Source organism: Crinia signifera, chromosome 8 (genome assembly GCF_055691185.1).
Source record: "Crinia signifera chromosome 8, ASM5569118v1, whole genome shotgun sequence".
NCBI classification, from domain to species: Eukaryota; Metazoa; Chordata; class Amphibia; order Anura; family Myobatrachidae; genus Crinia; species Crinia signifera.
This window is the reverse complement of record NC_139224.1, coordinates 77,180,046-77,201,323: the sequence shown is the minus strand read 5'-3', so window position 1 is coordinate 77,201,323 and position 21,278 is coordinate 77,180,046. Positions and strand designations below refer to the sequence as shown.

Here is a 21,278-nt window from a genome sequence, read left to right as displayed (position 1 = left end):
TGCAGCGGCTCCCTCCACCGTGCCCCTGCCTCCTTCTCCCCCACACATTCTGGGACAGGCAGGGAGGCTTCTATCTCCCTGCGGCAAAAAAAATCGCCGTCAGGGGCAGCAAGCCCCCGAGGCGTTGAAAAGGATGAGAGGGAGGACTGGCAGAAAATGCTCCAGCCATCCGGAACCCTGCAAATGTGCAGCGAATCCTAAACAGGATTTGCTGCACATCACGAGAAATGTCATTGAATACCTGCCCATGTGTCAAATAAGCAAAAACAAATCTAACCACAATTTCTGTTATCCACAATAAAGAGTACATATGACTTTTTTCAGGTGGGGTCATTAGGAGTGCAAAAGCAGGAGTGGCGCAAACCCCCTCATTCTTTCATTTTCGACTGATTAAACTGAGAGGCACTCGCATTTCTGAGATGAGATCACGTCCCATTCTGCAAATAAGCAAAATGGGTCCTGTGCATGCAGTTTCATGATAATCAGGATGAACTTAACTCCCAAAGATAGTTAAAACATTAGTGTTTACGCTAGGCTGTTTTATAGTGTTCACGTTAGTTATGGATAATCATTAAATCTGATTCCATTATGGACGATCATTAAATCTGATTAACTTAAAAACTACCACCTTAATGACGGTTTAGCATGAGCAGGGACGCCCTGAAGTGAACATTGATCCATCACAAACAAGTGAAGCTGTACTACTTATGGGGTGAGTTTACCGTTTGCCTTTATGTAAGCTGTTTGAGAGAAGCCAATAAAGGCTGAAACGTCACTATACAAAGGCTGCTGTCATTTGACATGGAAGTCCAGAGTGCCGCTGTTCAACTACATACATACACTCCAGACATTCCTTAGCAAAATGCTCTAACGTTCAAGAGAGGGGATGTCCTGGCGCTTTAATGCAACTAGAAAATGTTTGCAATAAAATATATGCCATGCATCCTTCTGCTGACAGGTTCATTTCAAGGCAGAGAATAGCTACCCAAGTCAACAGGTCCATCGCGCAAGCCATCCAGCTCATATAGTCTTCCATTGACGGGGACATAACTGACAAAGTGAAAGGCATCATCATCTTTTGCTGAAGACTTTGCATCAAACTCAAACATTTGTTGCCTGTAAAATTTAAGACAAAGATTAATGTTAAACATCCAACATCCTTCAATTCAGACAGAGAAACCAATAAATAAATGTGTGTACATCATTTGTTTTGGATTCTTTTTTTTTTTTTTAAACAAACTATTTTCTGGATTAAGCTAGAAATCATATTTTTACTCTTGATCCAGTTTACGCTTCCTTTTACGTTAGTTTTACTACAGCCATATCAGAGTTACTTGATATTAACCATTGCCCTTCTAACCCCTACCAATAACCTCCCCCTTGCTGGCTTTACATTTGTAACACTTTCAGTGCCAACATCGGTGAGAGATATCCAAAATATCCACTAAAAAAAAAAAAAAAAGGATTTCCTATATACTCTACAGTAAGGTAAACATTACAGGTCATAATGATGAATAAAAAGGTTTTCTTGGCAAATTTTCACACCTATTTTGACAAATTCATATGGCATTCAAAGGGTTAATATAGTCTTTACTTTATCTCTATACTCTTATCACCTCTGTTCCCTGCTACTACTTTTTCATCACCTTTCTTACTAGTTTCCCAGTTTATATTTCGCACTAGCATGTTCAGAACTTTTGGATACCATGCACAGCTTTGAATTTATACCATGCAGCCACCATCTCCAATACCAGAGTTCTACATCCTTAACAAACCCAATGCAGACAATGGGGGACATCTTCCAGGCTAATCAATTAACTCCTTACAGTGTGTTCCACAGCTACAAACTGATCATTACTATTCAAAGTTTACTAATGTGAATGAACGGCTTCTAGCATACACCCCCACTACAGCAACAGCATTGGTGTATCTACAACTGCATGTTAAGTCATGTGAGACAATTCTTTGGCTTGCCTTCACACTCACTGGCAGAAAATAAAACAAGGTTAGAAGCACTCTCCAGATCATTTATAGAGCTTCTGTTCCTCCGCGGTAGATACCAGGGGAAAGATTTACAGTGTGGTGTTTTTCAAATCTGCTGGGTTATCAATGCTTTATACAGATGGATTTAAATATGCAATTATATTCAATATAAAACCATGGTTGGAAGCTGAAACCTCAGAACCAGTGGACGATTTGAAATGCTCTTCTTAATAGAATAAGTTGCACTAGAATATTGGACATATACAGTATGTGGGTAATGCCGTGAGACATGAGGCCAGATGCACTAAGCTTCAAAAGTAATAAAATAGAGTGATAAACAAAAAATCAGCTCCTGCCTGACATTTTTCAAATACAGTCTGTGACATGGCAGATACGAGCTTAGTGCATCTGGCCCATGGTGCGATTTGCACTCATGATTTTAAGTATATTGTCAAAATCGCATAGCACATAGGTCATTCGGTTTGGCTCATAAAGCAGCGGTACTTCGCCGCTGTTTGCATGGGGTGGTCCAGCATTTTCCAGCCTTTTTGCATGTGAACGCCCCCCTGCCCACCTCCTACACCCTTTGCGAGCACCTCGGAGACTATCCAAGTCTCTGAAGGTGCCCACATAGAAGCACTGCACAGGCGCATAAGCGAATAAGGGGAAGCTCAGAGCTTCAATATCAAACTGACATTCCAAATCAGAACCAGGGTCATAGTGCAAATCACATTGTGCTATGCAGCACCGATACCCATTCAATCCCGATCGAATGTTGAAATAGACTGTGCTGCACAGTCTACTTTTACTATCTCGGAACAAGGGCCATGCTGCTCAATGCAGCGGAACCCCACCGGCCACTGCTATAGAAACTATATCCGCAGCTGCAAAATCTTAAGGTGCATTGCACCGTGTATGGACACCTTTAGAACCCAGGATCCAGTAACCACCAAACAGTACGGTTCAGAACAAAGATAAAGAGCAACTCATACCACAGAAAAAGGTGTTCAATAGCAAACTTTGTAGAGAAGGAAAAAAGAGAAAGTGATTCTTTATCAGAATAGACGAACATGAAAAGGAGTGCAGGAGAGGTGGGAACAAATTGAAAAGTGCAATAGTAACAGCAACATACCTTTTAAATCAAAAGGGTTTTGGAATAGCACCAATGTGGTTTATAAAAAAAAGTTGCAAGTATTGTGAAACAAAATAAAAAAGGGGTACTTGTTTCCTAGCACGGCGCCCCCGATGTCCATCGTACGCCAGCGCATCGCATGCCATATAGCCGCATACGATGCATGTGATGCGATGCGTTTTTTAATTGTACACGCACCTTGATGGGTGCTTACAATGTTAAATGCACCCCCACTATCAACGCAAAGGCGAAGCGCAAACCCGAAACGTGGCGAGCACAGCGGTACGTGTCCTCCGACCTTTTCATACCCCCACTATCCACGTCGGCATGGAGTCGATTTTCGATAGTGTGGTGAGCCCAGCGAGACACCGAGCCCGAAGCATGGCGACCGCAGCGAGCCCCGCGAGGGGACGCTTATTACTTCACATGTATTCCGCATGCGCTCGCCACGATTCGGGCTCGTTGGCTTGCTGCGCTCGCCACACTATCTAAAATCAACTCCACGCCGACGTGGATAGTGGGGGTATGAAAAGGTCGGAGGACGCGTACCGCCACCGCTTGCTGCGCTTCGGGTTGGCATTGACAATGGGGGGCCATTTAACATTGTAAGGACCCATCAGGGTGCTTGTACAATAAAAAATCGTATACGATCGCATCGTATGCCATACGATGCGATATTTTAATGTACAATATCGCGTCACATCGCAACCTTATTTAGTATAATGGTATACGATGCGATGGGCACTGTGCCAGGAAACAAGTACCAAAAAAGGCCTTTATGACAGATACGCAGACCCAGAATAATGAAGACAAAAGGTGTATCTTGTTAGAAAAAAGGTGGTTACAAAAGTAAATCAGATGTGCAAAGGCAGAAGAGAAAAGGGAGCAAACTAGTTTTTTTATGTAAAAATAAATAAATAAATAATAAAAAAAAGGAATAATAATGCTAAAAGACAGAAGTAGTCTTGTGGGGTACAAAATCTCGGCCACCGTTACAGACAGCGCGGAAGCCAGACAGACAAAATCCCGGCAGCTAACAGTAAGTATTTTTACACTACCACCAATCGTACTCCTCCCATAAACCTAACAACTCCAAAGGCCAGTGCTTACCTTTGAGATCTTCAAGGAGGACAAGGTAATACCAGATTATCTTATTTAACGTGGCTCAGCATTCACTACATGAGGATCAGCCACAGTTAAATTTCAGCGACATTTATAAAGAGGAGGTAGATAAACTTACACCAAGTGGAGAAGGTCATAACCGAACTAACTCTCAAAATGGACAGTGGATAAATCAATAGGGCCAGAGGGGACACATTCAAAGATACTAAGGGCCTTATTCTAGTTCAATCTGACAAACTCCTTCTTAGATGGACAAAATCATGTGCACTGCAGGGGGCCCAGACGTAAAATATGCAGAGAGAATTAGATTTGGGCGAGTTATTTTGTTTCTGTGCAGGGTAAATACTGGCTGCTTTATTTTTACACTGCAGTATAGATCTCACTTTGAAGTAAAACCCACCCAAATCTAGTTCTCTCTGCACAAGTAACATCTGCCCCACCTGCAGTGCACATGGTTTTGTCCATCTAAGAAGGAAGTTGTCAGAAAGAGTGAACCAAAATAACCCCCTTTAAGAGCTTAAAAAAGGTGCTTGTAATTTAACGAGTCACCAGGATACTTGCAGGGATACTTTGGTTGGTGGTCCAAGACCATTTCAAAATATTTATGGTCAAAATAACCAGGGGTTAAAGTGTGTGTGTGTGTGTGTGTGTGTGTGGTCCGGACTACCGCTTTCAGCCGCAATGAGGGTACCATATCCCCCTGTAGCTCCGCTATCCCATCCGGGCCTGTACTCTTTCACAGCCAATTCCTGCCCTCCACAGCACTGCAGAAACACACTGCTACTGCCCGCAAGCTGCATGTCTGAATGGAGAGATTTTTCTCCAATTGCAAAGAAACCTCCGCCAGCCGGAATACAATATGATGGCTGTGACAATTCAGCCAGCAACACTTCCAAAGATCAGTCCAGCTCACAGCCCCACTAACTTTTTAGCAGGTAACTCAGAGGCTCTTATTACATATGGGGAAGTGGTACAGCCTATTAAGGAAGCTGTGGATCCCATGTTTAAAGAGCAAGCCAGAATTTACACTAGTGTATTCAGGGTGAAATCAGTTCAGAACACCTCCTGGCGTTAAAAACCAATGAGGCGAAAGGGGGCATGTCCAATTCGCCTGCAGGCCTGGACAGTCACACACACACACACACACACACACACACACACACACACACACACACACACACACACACACACACACACCATTTGCTTTTTTGGAGAGGTGCTATGTGAATGTAAACTTTTATTTTCTTCTAACTCCCCTGCTTCTTTTCATGCAGGGGAGTTCAATTGACACCAATCCCTCCATCCCTCCCTCCCTGCTGGGTCTCCGGGTACAACCGCCTCCGTTCCCGTCCAGCCACCATGCAATGCCGCTCTGAAACTAGTAATCCCCCACCCGCCCTGCATCTACTAATCCCCCGCTGCAAGGTGTCAGCCCACTGACTGGCTGCCGCTCAGCGGGCAGGCACTCCAGGAGGCATCCATGCCGAGATCGCGGCTGTGCTATCACAACCCCATATCACCTCCGTCCCCATCCACCCACCATGCAATGCCCGCTCTGCATCTAGTAATCCCCCACCTGCCCTGCAGCTTCTAATCCCCCGCGAGGTGTCTGCCCGCTGACCGGCTGCGCACAGCGTGCGGGCACTTCAGGTGGCTGAGATCGCGCCTGTGCTGTCCTCCTGCTGTCCGCCCACAGCGTCTACAATCCCCCGTGAGCTGTCCGGCCGCTGTCTGCCCGGCTGCCACCGCCGGGCAGCGGGCGGACAGCAGGAGGACAGCTCACGGGGGATTGCTAGACGCTGTGGGCGGACAGCACAGCCGCGATCTCAGCCACCTGAAGTGCCCGCACGCTGTGCGCAGCCGGTCAGCGGGCAGACACATCGCGGGGGATTAGAAGCTGCAGGGCAGGTGGGGGATTACTAGATGCAAAGCGGGCATTGCATGGTGGGTGGATGGGGACGGAGGTGATATGGGGTTGTGATAGCACAGCCGCGATCTCGGCATGGATGCCTCCTGGAGTGCCCGCCTGTATGCTCCCTCCCCTTGTTTCTGTGCACTCTGCCTACCCCCCCCCCGTTTGCTGGCCTCCTTCATCCCCCCCCCCACCCTGATGGCCTCCATCAGTGACGTGCGGTGAGGTCATTGCCTGGGGAGGCACTGACCTCACCGCACGTCACTGGTACCGGCGGGGGGGGGGGGGGGGGGGGGGGTGCAGAACAGTCCTGTAGTGATAGCCATGTCTGTCAGCATGTCCCACTCAGACCACCCCAGCAGCAACGGGGATAATTTCCATAGCCTGGCTGTGAATATGGAAATGAAGCGTCTGGGATGGAAGGCACAGGGTAGTCTCATACGTACATTTCTCTGTTTAAAGCACTGCAGGTGTCTGAGTCCCCCGAATTAACCCCGTTGCTGCTGGGGTGGTCTGAGTGGGACATGCTGACAGACATGGCTAACACTGCAGGACTGTTCTGCACCCCCCCCCCCCCCCCCCCCCCCCCGCCGGTACACGCGCGCCCCACCTGCCCTCCCTCCACCCGGCGAACTCACCTGTCTTCTCGGCGGTGACGGCGGCTGGTCCTCTCCACGGCGGTGACGGCGGCCGGTCCTCTCCACGGCGGTGTCAACGGCAGTCCGTCTACCAACAGGCGCCGGACTCCGCGCTGCTGCATCCTCTCACGGGTCCTGCATGTGTGATTGGACAGCGGATCCAGCACTGGATCTGCTGGCCCAATCACATCTGGGGGCGTGCGTTTATACTGGTGCCCCTGTCATTGCGGCACCAGTATAAGTGCCGCTTCCCCATTCATTTTCAATGGGCTTTTACAGCCCATTGCTGCACCCTGCCCCCCTGCCCACCCCTTCCCGCCCCACGCTGCCCGGAGTTTTAATGTAAACAGCGGGAGGCACCTCTCCCGCTGCCTCCCACCCTCACATGCAGCAGTGTAAGAGGGTGGGAGGCAGCCTGAGAGGGAGAAATGATGAAAATAATAAAAGAAGATATATAAATATCTTCTTTTTATTATTTTCATCATTATGACATCTGCCTCCCCTGCCTCCCCTGACTGCACGTCCCTGGCCTCCTTCACCACCCCCCCCCCCCCCTGCTGACCACCTGCACCTGATTAGGTTGACATGTGGATTAGGTTGACATGTGGATTAGGTTGACATGGTGGAAGGTTGACATGGTGGAAGGTCGACATGGTTAGGTCGACCATGGGGGTTAGGTTGACAGGTCGACCATGGGGGTTAGGTTGACAGGTGGAGGGTCGACAGGGTCATTAGGTCGACATGGTGGATGGTCGACGCGTGGAAGGGCGACATGGTCATTAGGTCGGCATGGTGGTTAGGTCGATAGGTGGAAGGTTGACGGGGTCATTAGGTTGACCATGGGGGTTAGGTTGACCATGGGGGTTAGGTCGACATGGTGGAAGGTTGACATGGTGGAAGGTCGACATGGTTAGGTCGACCATGGGGGTTAGGTTGACAGGTGGACGGTCGACGCGTGGAAGGCCGACATGGTCATTAGGTCGGCATGGTGGTTAGGTCGATAGGTGGAAGGTTGACGGGGTCATTAGGTTGACCATGGGGGTTAGGTTGACAGGTGGATTAGGTCGACATGGTGGAAGGTTGACATGGTGGAAGGTTGACATGGTTAGGTCGACCATGGGGGTTAGGTTGACAGGTGGAGGGTCGACAGGGTCATTAGGTCGACATGGTGGAAGGTCGACATGGTCATTAGGATGACTGGTGGTTAGGTCGGCATGGTGGTTACGTAAAAGGTTGACAGTCTCAAAATGGGAGTGAGGGATAACAGAATCCTGGGTAAAAACATCACATGGGTACAACACTGCAGTAAAACACAATGCTACATGGGTAGAGTAAAAAAAAATGAAAAAAATCTAAATATATTCATATAGACAATAATAAACATACATAATGTATTTATAAGCAAAATGACAATAAATGACATTGATTAATAAAAAAAACTACATAAATTAAATAATATTTTATGTTTTGTAGACTAGTCCCGACAGAAGAAATTGTCTAGTTCACTTTGTCTAAAGCCTGCCTGAAAACTGTAGAATCCATTTAGACAATCGGACACTGAATAGGCTAAATCAGATTAACATGGCTGAGTTTAGACAAAGTGAAACAAAAAGTCCAAATGACTCATTTAGACAGGCGAGGCAAACGAAAAGAGTTGACAGGTAAAATGCTTTAGACTGTCTAGAAAAAATGATAGTGAATACCACAATTCATCTAGACTTTTTTTTCAGGCGTAAAATATGCTGTTTTAGACAGAATGGACCTAACGACCAACAGTGAATACACCCCGGGGTGTATTCACTGTTGGTCGTTAGGTCCATTCTGTCTAAAACAGCATATTTTACGCCTGAAAAAAAAGTCGACCGTCCACCATGTCGACCTAATGACCCTGTCGACCCTCTACCGGTCAACCTAACCCCCATGGTCGACCTAACCATGTCAACCTAATCCACATGTCAACCTAATCCACATGTCAACCTAATCCACATGTCAACCTAATCCACATGTCAACCTAATCCACATGTCAACCTAATCCACATGTCAACCTAATCAGGTGCAGGTGGTCAGCAGGGGGGGGGGGGGGTGAAGGAGGGCAGCAGGGGGGGTGAAGGAGGCCAGGGACGTGCAGTCAGGGGAGGCAGAGCCTCCCCTGTCATAATGATGAAAATAATAAAAAGAAGATATTTATATATCTTCTTTTATTATTTTCATCATTTCTCCCTCTCAGGCTGCCTCCCACCCTCTTACACTGCTGCATGTGAGGGTGGGAGGAAGCGGGAGAGGTGCCTCCCGCTGTTTACATTAAAACTCCGGGCAGCGTGGGGCGGGAAGGGGTGGGCAGGGGGGCAGGGTGCAGCAATGGGCTGTAAAAGCCCATTGAAAATGAATGGGGAAGCGGCACTTATACTGGTGCCGCAATGACAGGGGCACCAGTATAAACGCACGCCCCCAGATGTGAGTGGGCCAGCAGATCCAGTGCTGGATCCGCTGTCCAATCACACATGCAGGACCCGTGAGAGGATGCAGCAGCGCGGGGCGCGGGCAGCGGGGAGTCCGGCGCCTGTTGGTAGACGGACTGCCATTGACACCGACGTGGAGAGGACCGGCCGCCGTCACCGCCGTGGAGAGGACCAGCCGCCGTCACCGCCGAGAAGACAGGTGAGTTCGCCGGGTGGAGGGAGGGCAGGTGGGGCGCGCGTGTACCGGCGGGGGGGGGGGGGGGCAGAACAGTCCTGCAGTGTTAGCCACGTCTGTCAGCATGTCCCACTCAGACCACCCCAGCAGCAACGGGGTTAATTCGGGGGACTCAGACACCTGCAGTGCTTTAAACAGAGAAATGTACGTATGAGACTACCCTGTGCCTTCCATCCCAGACGCTTCATTTCCATATTCACAGCCAGGCTATGGAAATTAACCCCGTTGCTGCTGGGGTGGTCTGAGTGGGACATGCTGACAGACATGGCTATCACTACAGGACTGTTCTGCACCCCCCCCCCCCCCCGCCGGTACCAGTGACGTGCGGTGAGGTCAGTGCCTCCCCAGGCAATGACCTCACCGCACGTCACTGATGGAGGCCATCAGGGTGTGTGGGGGGGGGGGGGGGAATGAAGGAGGCCAGCAAACGGGGGGGGGGGGGGGGGGTGAAGGAGGCCAGCAAACGGGGGGGGGTAGGCAGAGTACACAGAAACAAGGGGAGGGAGCATACAGGCGGGCACTCCAGGAGGCATCCATGCCGAGATCGCGGCTGTGCTATCACAACCCCATATCACCTCCGTCCCCATCCACCCACCATGCAATGCCCGCTTTGCATCTAGTAATCCCCCACCTGCCCTGCAGCTTCTAATCCCCCGCGAGGTGTCTGCCCGCTGACCGGCTGCGCACAGCGTGCGGGCACTTCAGGTGGCTGAGATCGCGGCTGTGCTGTCCTCCTGCTGTCCGCCCACAGCGTCTAGCAATCCCCCGTGAGCTGTCCTCCTGCTGCCCGGCGGTGGCCGAATCTATTGATGAGGAGGATTGGCGTACCATTTTTCAGACTTGTTTCAAAGTCTTTCCATTTGGAACCAATTTTTAAATTACTTCACCGTCTATATCTAACTCCAAGTGGCCTGATGCACAGGTGTACAGGCATCTTCTTGTGGCAGAGGACCAACTGAACCATCTCCTGAAGGGCAGACACTTTCTCCTGAAGAATAAATATCCATTGCTTTCTGGTATCCATTATCATGCCTAGAAACAGAAGACTGTTGGCTGTGAGTGCGACTTGGAAAAATTCAGAATCCAACCATGTCTGACTAACAGATTCTGAGTGACTTCTATGTTCCAAAGCAATTGTTGCCTTGACGGAGCTTTTAATATAAGGTCATCAAGATAAGGGCTTACCGTAATTCCCTGCAGATGCAGAAGGGTCATTATAACTGCCCTGACCTTTATAAATACCCTGGGCACTGATGAAAGGTCGAAAGGCAAGGCCCAGAACTGATAAATTAAGTTCCTTTAGATTGAATCCGAGATCGATCTAATGGGGCGGCCATATTAGAATGTGCAGGTACCCATCTTTTATGTCCAAAGATACTAGGAATCAGTCCTGTTCCAGACTCGCAATCACGGAAAGAAGTGGTTCCATCTTGAACTTTTTCAAATATGGGTTGAGATCCTTCAAGTTCAGACTGGGTCTCACCGAACCACCCGGCTTCGGTACCATGGAGAGGCTGGAATAAAACCCCTTTTTTCTGTTGACCAAAACCAGCACACCTGCAAGGAGCATTTTCTCCACCGCTTTAAGAATGATATGCCCGTCATTGGAAAATAGCAAAACCTAATTTGTACCCATGATGGATTCGATCCCATACCCAAGCATCCTGGCAGGTTTCGAGCCAGACCTCCTGAAAAACTTTAAGGCGTGCTCTCACCCTGGGATCCCCCAGGAGAGAAGGAAAATCAGGTATGCACTGGGATTTGTGTCAGGCTTAGTGTCCTGTTGGGAGACTGTTGCGGTGGCTCTGCCACATTGTCTAAAGCCACGAGAAAGATGATCCACCTCTGAAGAGTCCTCAAAAGAACCCAAGGCAAAAAAAGGACGGACCAGAATAGGAACGTCTAGGGCCTTGACGGCGAACCTTACCACTCCAGCTGTTGTTGAATGAACTACACATCCCATGCTCTGCATCAGATTAGCATGACCAAAATAGCAAAACTGGGATGTGTAGTTTAAAAACATCTGGAGTGTCAAGGTTAGCCATCAAGGGTCTAGGAGCTGGAGAAGCAGATGGGAGAAACATGGATTTACCTCCAGTTGCCTGGGATATCCACTTGTCCAATTCTGGCCCAAAAAGTATATTACTTGTAAAGCCTCCACCGCCTTCTTTGATTCTGTGTATACCTGCCACTTTTGAAACCAAAGATCCCTACAAGCTGATATAGCCAGTGCAGAGGATCTTCACGCCAGCGTACACACGTCTTTTGAGGCCTCCCCTAAAAAGGCAGCTGATTCCTTTATATGTTTGACCAAGGAAACAATCTCTGGTTTTCTGGACTGAAGGCCCTCAGTTATCTGAGATGCCCAAGACTCAATAGCCTTGTTCACTCAACAACCAACCAAAGTTGGTCCAAGTGCAACACCAGCAGCCACATGTCTGTACCGGTCAAACACAGGACAGTGTACAGAATATAAGAGGCAATTTAGAAGAAAGGCAGGAGAGGGGGGCAGAGAGTGGAAGCAACTGGTTGTATTTACAGGCTTCTTGCTGGCTGTGCGGTCAGTGGATTGGGGGGCTGCAATATGTGCTGCATGCACAGCGTCCAGAACACCCTTGAGATGTTGGTCTTAACCCCTTGAGTGGTGAGTTTTGCTGGGGCAGGACAAACCTACCAGGGCAGGTTTGTCCTGCCCCAGCACAACCAACCACAGAGTTGTGGGCCACCCCCGCAACTCTCCACCCTCTCCCCCTCATCTCCGCCGGGCACACCACTCAAGTAGTTAATGCTGGAGACCCCTGCACAAAGCCCCAGCAGCTCCCCCAGTGTGGACAGGCATTGCAGTAGCAGCCTGTCCTCCTCTTGTTGCTAGTATTAGATACCTAAACCGCTAAATATTCCCCACCTTTTAAATGACATTACTTCCAGCAGAGAGGCACATTTTTTTTTTTAATGAAATATTAGATTTTTCAAAACCATCAATAATAAGCAAACAGTAATTTGAATGTACATAAGGTAACAAATGTATATAGGATAAATAATAATGTATCGTCTGTCTTTGTCAGTATAAGTGGAACAACATTGCCTGGAGGCACCATCCGGGCATACGAAAACAGGATAAAAAAGGAGCACATTCTTACAATATCAAGTATATTACAATTCCACTAGAAGGAGATAAATATTGAATTGTCATCCGTCGGGAGCTCTATACTAGCCTAAATATACTACCCCCATATCCCCCTCCATGATAAAACCAATAACCCTTTAAACCTAATAAAACAAAATCCTGAACCCCCACCCTGTATAACCTAACCCCAACCTAGGCATACCTGGATCCCCATAACTCCCCTAAACTATAGTCTCTAAAATAACCTAAACCCCTCAATGGTGGGATAATGGATGAATGGACTGACTGGGGCAATGACCCGGTAGGTATTAAATAGTATAGATAGAATACTGCAGCACAGTTACAATGTAAAAAAGGGTCCAGTCTCATTCAATATTAGGCAGCATAATATAATCTGTGAAAATTATAGATCATTAAGAAAAGAAAAAAAAAAGGCAGGCTATAGAAGTGCATATCAACAAGGAAACGTCAGATTAACAAGATCAGCTGTGGCAAAGAGACACAATTTTAACGTTGGTCGTCTCATGCCACATGGAGTATTGAGGCGAAGTATATAGAAGGACACATCTCTACCTGCAGCACCACTGCTCTCATGCACCAGTCAATGCCACCACCATATGCATGCATCATACCCCAGCATACTTGCACCAACAACCTGATTAAAGTTTGTGCTCTAACTTCACTCTGCTACCACTCATATATAAGAGTGAACCACAAAAGTACGCCAGCACCAATGTACCCACAGAATGTCAGGACTAGTGCCAATATATCTGGCGGTACCTTGCCCATAACATGCAGCAGCATACCGAATAGCCAGTGCATCGGTCTCATGATTAGTACTAATCTAGGCAGTAATGGCAGTTCAACCAGTATGAACAGCTGTTACATGAAGAATTCTTCCCACAAAGTACCAGTGTGCCCACAACAGATGAACTTTAAAATCTCCATGGTAAACTGGCAATCCGTATTTTTCCATCATTACTTGGGCATATAATGATGTCCTATTTTGAAGAGTAAAAAAGGAAATAGCTTATTGATAGTTTAAAGGTTTATGTAAAATGAATACGTCTCTGGAAATACCTTGCAAAGCTGTTGTGTACTTGTCGAATCACTTCAGAGTTGCTTAATGCTAACCCCTTCATCTAAAGAGAGAGAGAGAGAGAGAGAGAGAGAGAGAGAGAGAGAGAGAGAGAGAGAGAGAGAGAGAGAGAGAGAGAGAGAGAGAGAGAGAGAGAGAGAGAGAGAGAGAGAGAGAGAGAGAGGCAAAGTCAGTAATACAAATCAAGAGTAATTGGCAACAGCTAACAGCACCTCTAACATAAATGGCAAAACTGGGATGTGTAGTTTAAAAACATCTGGAGTGTCAAGGTTAGCCATCAAGGGTCTAGGAGCTGGAGAAGCAGATGGGAGAAACATGGATTTACCTCCAGTTGCCTCAGTAACCTCATGCTTCCTAGTTACACTATAGTGTCACAAAGATGCATTTTTTGTCAAAAAAGACACCGGACATTAGAGATGAAGATTCTCACGTGACCTAGCATGCCAAGATGGGCTGTTCAGTGTGGCTAAGAAAAAAAAACTGCAGTTTTTTCTGAAGAAGAAAATGGGCGGTCTAGAGGGCGCTTGATTGGATTGGATATCCTTTACACTTTTATTCCTAAAATTGGATACACATAGTACAAATAAATAAAAACAAAAACAAATCAATTCATATATATTTCATGATTGATAAAAATACACTGCACCCTGGTGATGAAAAAATAAGAAAGAAAAGTCAGTTCCTATGATTGGAAACAAAGATGGGTTGGGCTGAAGCGCTGCCTCTATGTATAATAGTGTAATAATGAGGAGAGGTGATTTGTAAGATAAATAAATGCTTTTATTTGAAAATGTGCAAATAATCACTGTAAAAATGGCATGCGTGATGGGAAAAGGGTGTTCCCAGTCGTAACTGGAATGTCTTTTCTCCAAAGTGAATACCCGTCCGTCTGTCACGGTTTAAGAGCCCCGAGGGGAATGAGGGTGTCAACGGACCCCTTTAAACCATAAGCCCAACTGAGCTTATGTCTTCTTTAGGCAGTTAAGTAATGACAGTTTTCTGGGTCAAGGGTGGTATAGTCTGGCACAAAGGTGCTTTAAGGCCCATACACACACAAAGATGTGTCAGTAACGACCCATCGTTAACTACCATCTTTCATTTTCACCCTTGAAGTGAAAATGAACGACCTCAGCATTGCAGGTGATCACTGGTGCACGAGGGCTGACAAACGACCACAAAATATGCAGGACCTTTTCTATTGAAAAAACAAACAATGTTAACGACCATAGCCAAATTGACCTGCATGCATTGACGATGGCTATGGTCTTTAACGACCCACGGGTACGCGCATCGTTGGTAGTCGTCCGTCATTCACAGCATAAACAGTAGACGATGTTAAAAGATTCACCTCCTAAACGACCCTGAACGAAGTCGTTCTGGGTTGTCAGGAGGTGATTTATAATAGGGTCGTTCATCCTCATTAAGAAGACATTGTAGTGTGTGTATTGGCCTTAAGTTTGCAGAAGTGTGGTATAGTCTTGCACAGAGTGCTTTAGGTATGCAGGAGTGTGAGTTAGGTACGTACTGGGATTCAGCGAGGTGCGGCGTCCCGCTTGCTCGCTTCTTACCCTGTGTGTCCTGTAGCTGGATTAGCCTTCCGTGCTCCTGCTGTGTTGGGCTCTACCCCTCTGTATGCGCAGCCGCGCTAGATGGGGGAGCCTGTCCGTGGGTCTGGGGCGACGCTGCAGCCGCAGCGCTCAGGTCCCCGTTTGTAGATGTGTGCCTGCCCGGCTCCACTGGCGTCAGTCTGGACGCGACTTCTGTAAACTTAAGCACCTTTGTGCCAGACTATACCACCCTTGACCCATAAAACGGTCATTACTTAACTGCCTAAAGAGACATAAGCCCAGTTGGGCTTATGGTTTAAAGGGGTCCGTTGACACCCTCATTCCCCTCGGGGCTCTTAAACAGTGACAGATGGACGGGTATTCACTTTGGAGAAAAGACATTCCAGTTACTACTGGGAACACCCTTTTCCCCATCACGCATGCCATTTTTACAGTGATTATTTGCACATTTTCAAATAAAAGCATTTATTTATCTTACAAATCACCTCTCCTCATTATTACACTATTATACATAGAGGCAGCGCAGCCCAACCCATCTTTGTTTCCATTTATGACCCACAGGGGAAGCGGGTGACCCCTGAGGCTAAGCAGCGCCCAAAACCTCAGCCATTCTAAGCGAGCGCAGTGTACACCCCAAACCAATACAGTTCCTATGATTGCCCCGATAAAAAAAAAAAAAAAAATAAAAAAAAAAAAGTCCAGTTTTTGCAGGTAGGTTGTACAGGTCAATATACCGGTATATTTACCATCCTTTTTTGGTGTGGAGTCAGTCTTATTCTAATATTTCTCGCTTTTTTCTAAAGGCTTGGAAATCCTGGTTTGCAATAGGAAAATGGTGCCTATTACAGAAGCCAATTGGTTGCTCTGAGAAAGAGAAGAAACAACTGCACTTGGGCCCTTATTCCGATCTGTCCGCGGTACAAATTTGTTCTCAAAATGGGCAAAACCATGTGCACTGCAGGTGGGGCAGATGTAACATCTGTGCATCAGCCACAAATAGTGTCAAAATTCCTGACTGATATGTATTTGTAGTAGTTGCTGTTTGATTGGTGGGAAGCCGGCATTTCTGGCCAGAAACCTGCAGTTTTCTGGGTGTGGTGGAAAATCCGCAGGAGGGTCTATGATGACTGCGATGACCACTTCCAGCCTGTCTTAGTCGCAGAGTTGTGGAAGGGTCATATTTGCACAGACTGGAAAAATGGTTTGATGGTTCATGGCGAGTGGATGGCATATAGCAATCCATTGGCAATTCTCTCACAATTAGGCCACATGTGTCTTCTCTTTCAAACTGGGTGGCAGCTTTCTCCTCACGGTCCTCAAAATTTGCAGATAAGCGATCAGGTCTGAATCAGGCCCAAAGTTAGGATAAGAGTATAGTCATTTATATACCATTAAACGAGACAGTTTTCATTGTACTATACTATATGTATTTGTATTTCTATACTGATAAGTAATTTCCACGTTAACATGGTGAAAGCCAAAAGATTGGCCAGGTACTTACAGCTGCATCAAAACTTTGCGTGAACTCTTTGAATTCTGACAGGGTTTCTCCTAATTCTATATCCGGGTGCGTTGTATTTAGCAAAATGCTGACGATTGCTTGGGTGGCACATGCATTATTTATAACCTAGTTAGAAGAAAGAGGGGGAAAAATATGGGTAAATATTATAACCTTGCAGAAAAGGGCAATGAAAGCAAAATGCCCAAACCTGGGCATTCTCAAATAGTAAGGTATTGTACCATTTTTATTGCTGTACTTCTACTGCTCACTTTTTATGCCACCACATGTTATGGAATGTGCAACTATTTATTTATTTATTTCCAGTTTCTTATATAGCGCAGCATATTCCATTGCACTTTACAATTGGAAACAACAGTGATTAAACAAACTGGGTAGATACAAACCGACATGGAGGTAGGAGGGCCCTGCTCGCAAGTTTACAATCCTTACATATTTTGATCAAATGGCAATGTGAATAAGAAGCATTTACGGAGGGGGGGGGGGGGGGAGATACTCGGTACAGGCCAATTTGAGTGGGAGCTGGTGGCTCATACACCAAGCATGCTGCGACTCTGGTAATGTACCAAGCCTAGACCATACTTGCCTACCCTCCTGGAATGGTCAGGAGGTTCCTGAAAAATCAGGTCCCCCTACTGCCCCCTGCAAGGGTGAACAAGCCTCCCACCTTCCCCTGGACCCCCCGCATTCCCCACGGCATCCTTCTACACTGCCAGATAAGTACCGGCATTTGTGTGTGTACGTGGAGGGGCTGGGCTAAAATAGGCAAATTACATAATTTTAGCACCTCCACCCACAAACTATGGCATTTCTCAGAAGGGGTGGGGATTCTCCAAAAGAGAAGAAATAAAAAGAAGGCTAGAGAAGGAAGGACACATCGGTACTTGTTTCCTAGCACGGCGCCCATCGCATCAATATACCATTATACTAAATAAGGTATACGATGGTATGCGATGCAATGCGATGCGATATTGTACAATAAAATACAATGGCATACGATGCGATCGTCTACGAATTTGTATTGTACAAGCACCCTGATGGGTTCTTACAATGTTAAATGGCCCCCCATAGTCAACGCTACCCCCAGGATCGAGGCCAACCCGAAGCGGGCGGCGGTACGCGTCCTCCGACCTTTGCATACCGCCACTATCCACGTCAGCGCGGAGTTGATTTTAGATAGTGTGGCGAGTGCAGCGAGCCCCGCTAGGGGGCGCGGAATACATGTGAAGTAGTACGCGTCCACTCGCCACGCTTCAGCCTTGGTGGCTCGCTACTCTATCTAAAATCAACTCCACGCCAACGTGGATAGTGATGGTATGAAAAGATCGGAGGACGCAGGCTCGCTGCGGTTGCCACGCTTCGGGTCTGCGCTTCGCCTTTGCGTTGATAGTGGGGGTGCATTTAACATTGTAATAACCCATCAGGGTGCTTGTACAATTAAAAAACGCATCGCATGCGGCTATATGGCATGAGATGCGATGGCGTAAGATGGACATCGGGGGCGCCGACACATCTGTAAAAGACATCTTGAGGAGGTCACAATGAAACAAGTCACGTGACTTTTCTGCTAGCCTGCGACACCCATGAAGCACAGACCCAGGCACCAGCCACAGTTCGCGGTGAAACTTTGCCCTCAGCCGCACACCTGATCCCCTGCTCACCATATACAAAATATAGATGCTGGAGTGATCAAGGTGCAATTTCAGGAGGAGCAGCTCCAATATATCCCAGAAACTTGTTCAACCCAAAAAAAAAGTTAAATAACAATACAATAAACATTTTCAGGATATATCCAGGGCGCTGTCCGTAACTCTTAAAGGAAGGAAGGGAATTCTTCTTTCTTCTCCAATTCTCACTGCATGGTTTATGGGGAAAAAAAAGAAGAATTAAATGATTTTCGTGTGAGTTTCACAGAACGTAACACACTCACAATAACGTGTATATAGGAAAGCTCATAAAGGTATCTTTATAGTGGTGTTTGAAGCCTTCACCAAATTCACCAGGTGGTAATGGGATTTAGAACTGCACAATGAGATATTCAAACACATCTAGGTATCTTTATCTCCGAAATCCAAATGACCAATCCAGTGGATTTTAAGGTTGTTCCTTTTATATATGTTTTTTTAAAATAAATTACCATTAAAAAGTTTTTTAATCATTACTATTGGTCATTTGAAAACATCATTGTGAATTGTGAGTCCTTGGTACGCTTATCAAAAGAAACCATTATATGCATTTATCCATGTTTTCTGAGTGAGTGAAAAAGAACGTTGTAAATCCCCTTACCACCTGGTGAATTTGGTGAAGGCTTCCAACACCACTATGATGATACCTTTATGAGATTTCCTCTACACACTTTATTGTGAGTGTGGTACGTTCTGTGAAACTCACACCCATTTCCCTTTGAAACGTGACAACTATATATAAAAGACAATCCTACACATTTAATTCTTCTTTTTTTTCCCCATAAACCATGCGGTGAGAATTGGAGAAGGAAGAATTCCCTTCCTTCCTTTAAGAGGTACGGACAGCACCCTGGATATATCCTAAAAAAGTTTATAGTACTGATACACTACCTGACAACTTAATCTCCAATTGCTGGGAAGCCGGGTTCCCTTTCCCAACAGGGACCCAGGGTGGATACACTTCTTGGCGAATTGCAAGCTGACAGGGGGTTTGAATCCCTCCACCCCAGGGACTAGAACCTGAGACCAACTAGAGTGCACTTTTCAAACTAGCGCTGGGCTGCTTTTTACATTTAGGTCATGACACTTGTGCTCTAAACTAAGGAGTACCACTAACATTTAATATACTTCTGCTGTGACTAGCTTACCACACTGGGCCAGATATAAATCCTATATAGCTGGGATGCCAGCTTTTTGTACACCGATAGTGGATGAGGAACCCCACACAATTACGACTCAACTTTTTTTCCAAGAAATTTATGTTTCGCTTTTTTTTTTTTATTGCGATAGTATATACCATTATTATTTGTAATGTATGTGTATACATATACACACACATACATACATACATACATACACACACACACACACACACACACACATACATATATATTTATTAATTTTACAAAGGTAGAGTCCTCCTTGTGGTCCACAAGGGAAACAGAACAACCGGCACCAGTCACAGAAAATCCAGGAGATAACTTTTTAGTGCATATTTAATGGAAAAGTATCCAAGCTCAGATTGGTAAAGAGCATTAATGAACACCCATCAGGAAGATACAATAAGATATATTACACGTCTCCTCGACGGCCGTTTCGGTGCTGTCTGCACCTTCAACAAGAGGGGTCATCAAGACACTGAACAATGGACCTGAAATTTAAAGGGCACACTCACCTGCTGACACTCAGAACATCAATTACAGGTGCCGCTTCTGCACACTCCCCTTCCTCCCCGCACATCTCCGCAGTCAGTGCACATCGCCGCCATATACCGGAAGTACAGGCGGCGGTGTGGAACCAATCTACAGCGCATGTAAGGGGAGGACTGAAATGTGGTTCCCCGGACCCCGGAAGTGATCCGGTCTGCAGATGGTTGCCATGGTGACCTAAGGCTGCAATATATACCACACAGTAACCTATATAAAACGCACAGTAGCCACAAAACTATCTAAGATTACAATGATACATATAAACGAAAGGACATAGAAAAAACACAAGAAAAGGAAAAATGCACATTAGAGGTTGGCACAACGCGATCAGCATGTAACCCATATTGAAATGCCAAGTATATAAAAAAATTGGTACTTGTGTATTATCACGGCTCCCACGATTTCCATCTAATGGGATCTTATACAATTTAAAATTGTATACCATTGTATATGGCATACAATGAGATGAGATGAGATTTTAAATTGTATAAGCACACTAATGGGTGCTTTCAAGGTCAATTGGCCCCCCTATAAGATTTTTAATTGTATAAGCACCCTAATGGGTGCTTACAATGTTAAATGCACCCCCACTATCAACGCCAACCAGAAGCCCACGAGGGGCGGCGGTACGCGTCCTCCGACCTTTTCATACCCCCACTATCCATGTCGGAGTGGAGTTGACTTTATATAGTGTGGCGAGCGCAGCGAGCCCGAAGCGTGGCGAGGGGACGCGTAATACTTTACATGTATTACACGTGCGCTCGCCACGCTTCGGGCTCGGTGGCTCGCTGCGCTCGCCACACTATAAAATCCACTCCATGCCGACATGGATAGTGGGGGGTATGAAAAGGTCGGAGGACGCGTACCGCCGCCCCACGCGGGCTCGCTGCGCTCGCCACGCTTCGGGTTGGCGTTGATAGTGGGGGTGCATTTAACATTGTAAGCACCCATTAGGGTGCTTATACAATTAAAAATCTTATAGGGGGGCCAATTGACCTTGAAAGCACCCATTAGTGTGCTTATACAATTTAAAATCTCATCTCATCATATGCCATATACAATGGTATACAATTTTAAATTGTATAAGATC

At 46.5% G+C, this 21,278-nt stretch overlaps 1 protein-coding gene across 1 annotated transcript in view; it reads right to left on the bottom strand.

Annotated features, from left to right (window-relative positions):
• Positions 1–21,278, bottom strand: part of UCHL5 (ubiquitin C-terminal hydrolase L5) — a 139,434-nt gene that overhangs the window by 67,114 nt on the left and 51,042 nt on the right. Inside the window, exons 4-6 of the mRNA XM_083156686.1 lie at positions 16,777–16,902; positions 13,689–13,750; positions 986–1,116 (exon numbers count right to left, since the gene is read on the bottom strand). Coding sequence (XP_083012812.1) covers positions 986–1,116; positions 13,689–13,750; positions 16,777–16,902 — 319 coding nt within the window. The remainder of the gene's footprint in view (positions 1–985; positions 1,117–13,688; positions 13,751–16,776; positions 16,903–21,278) is intronic.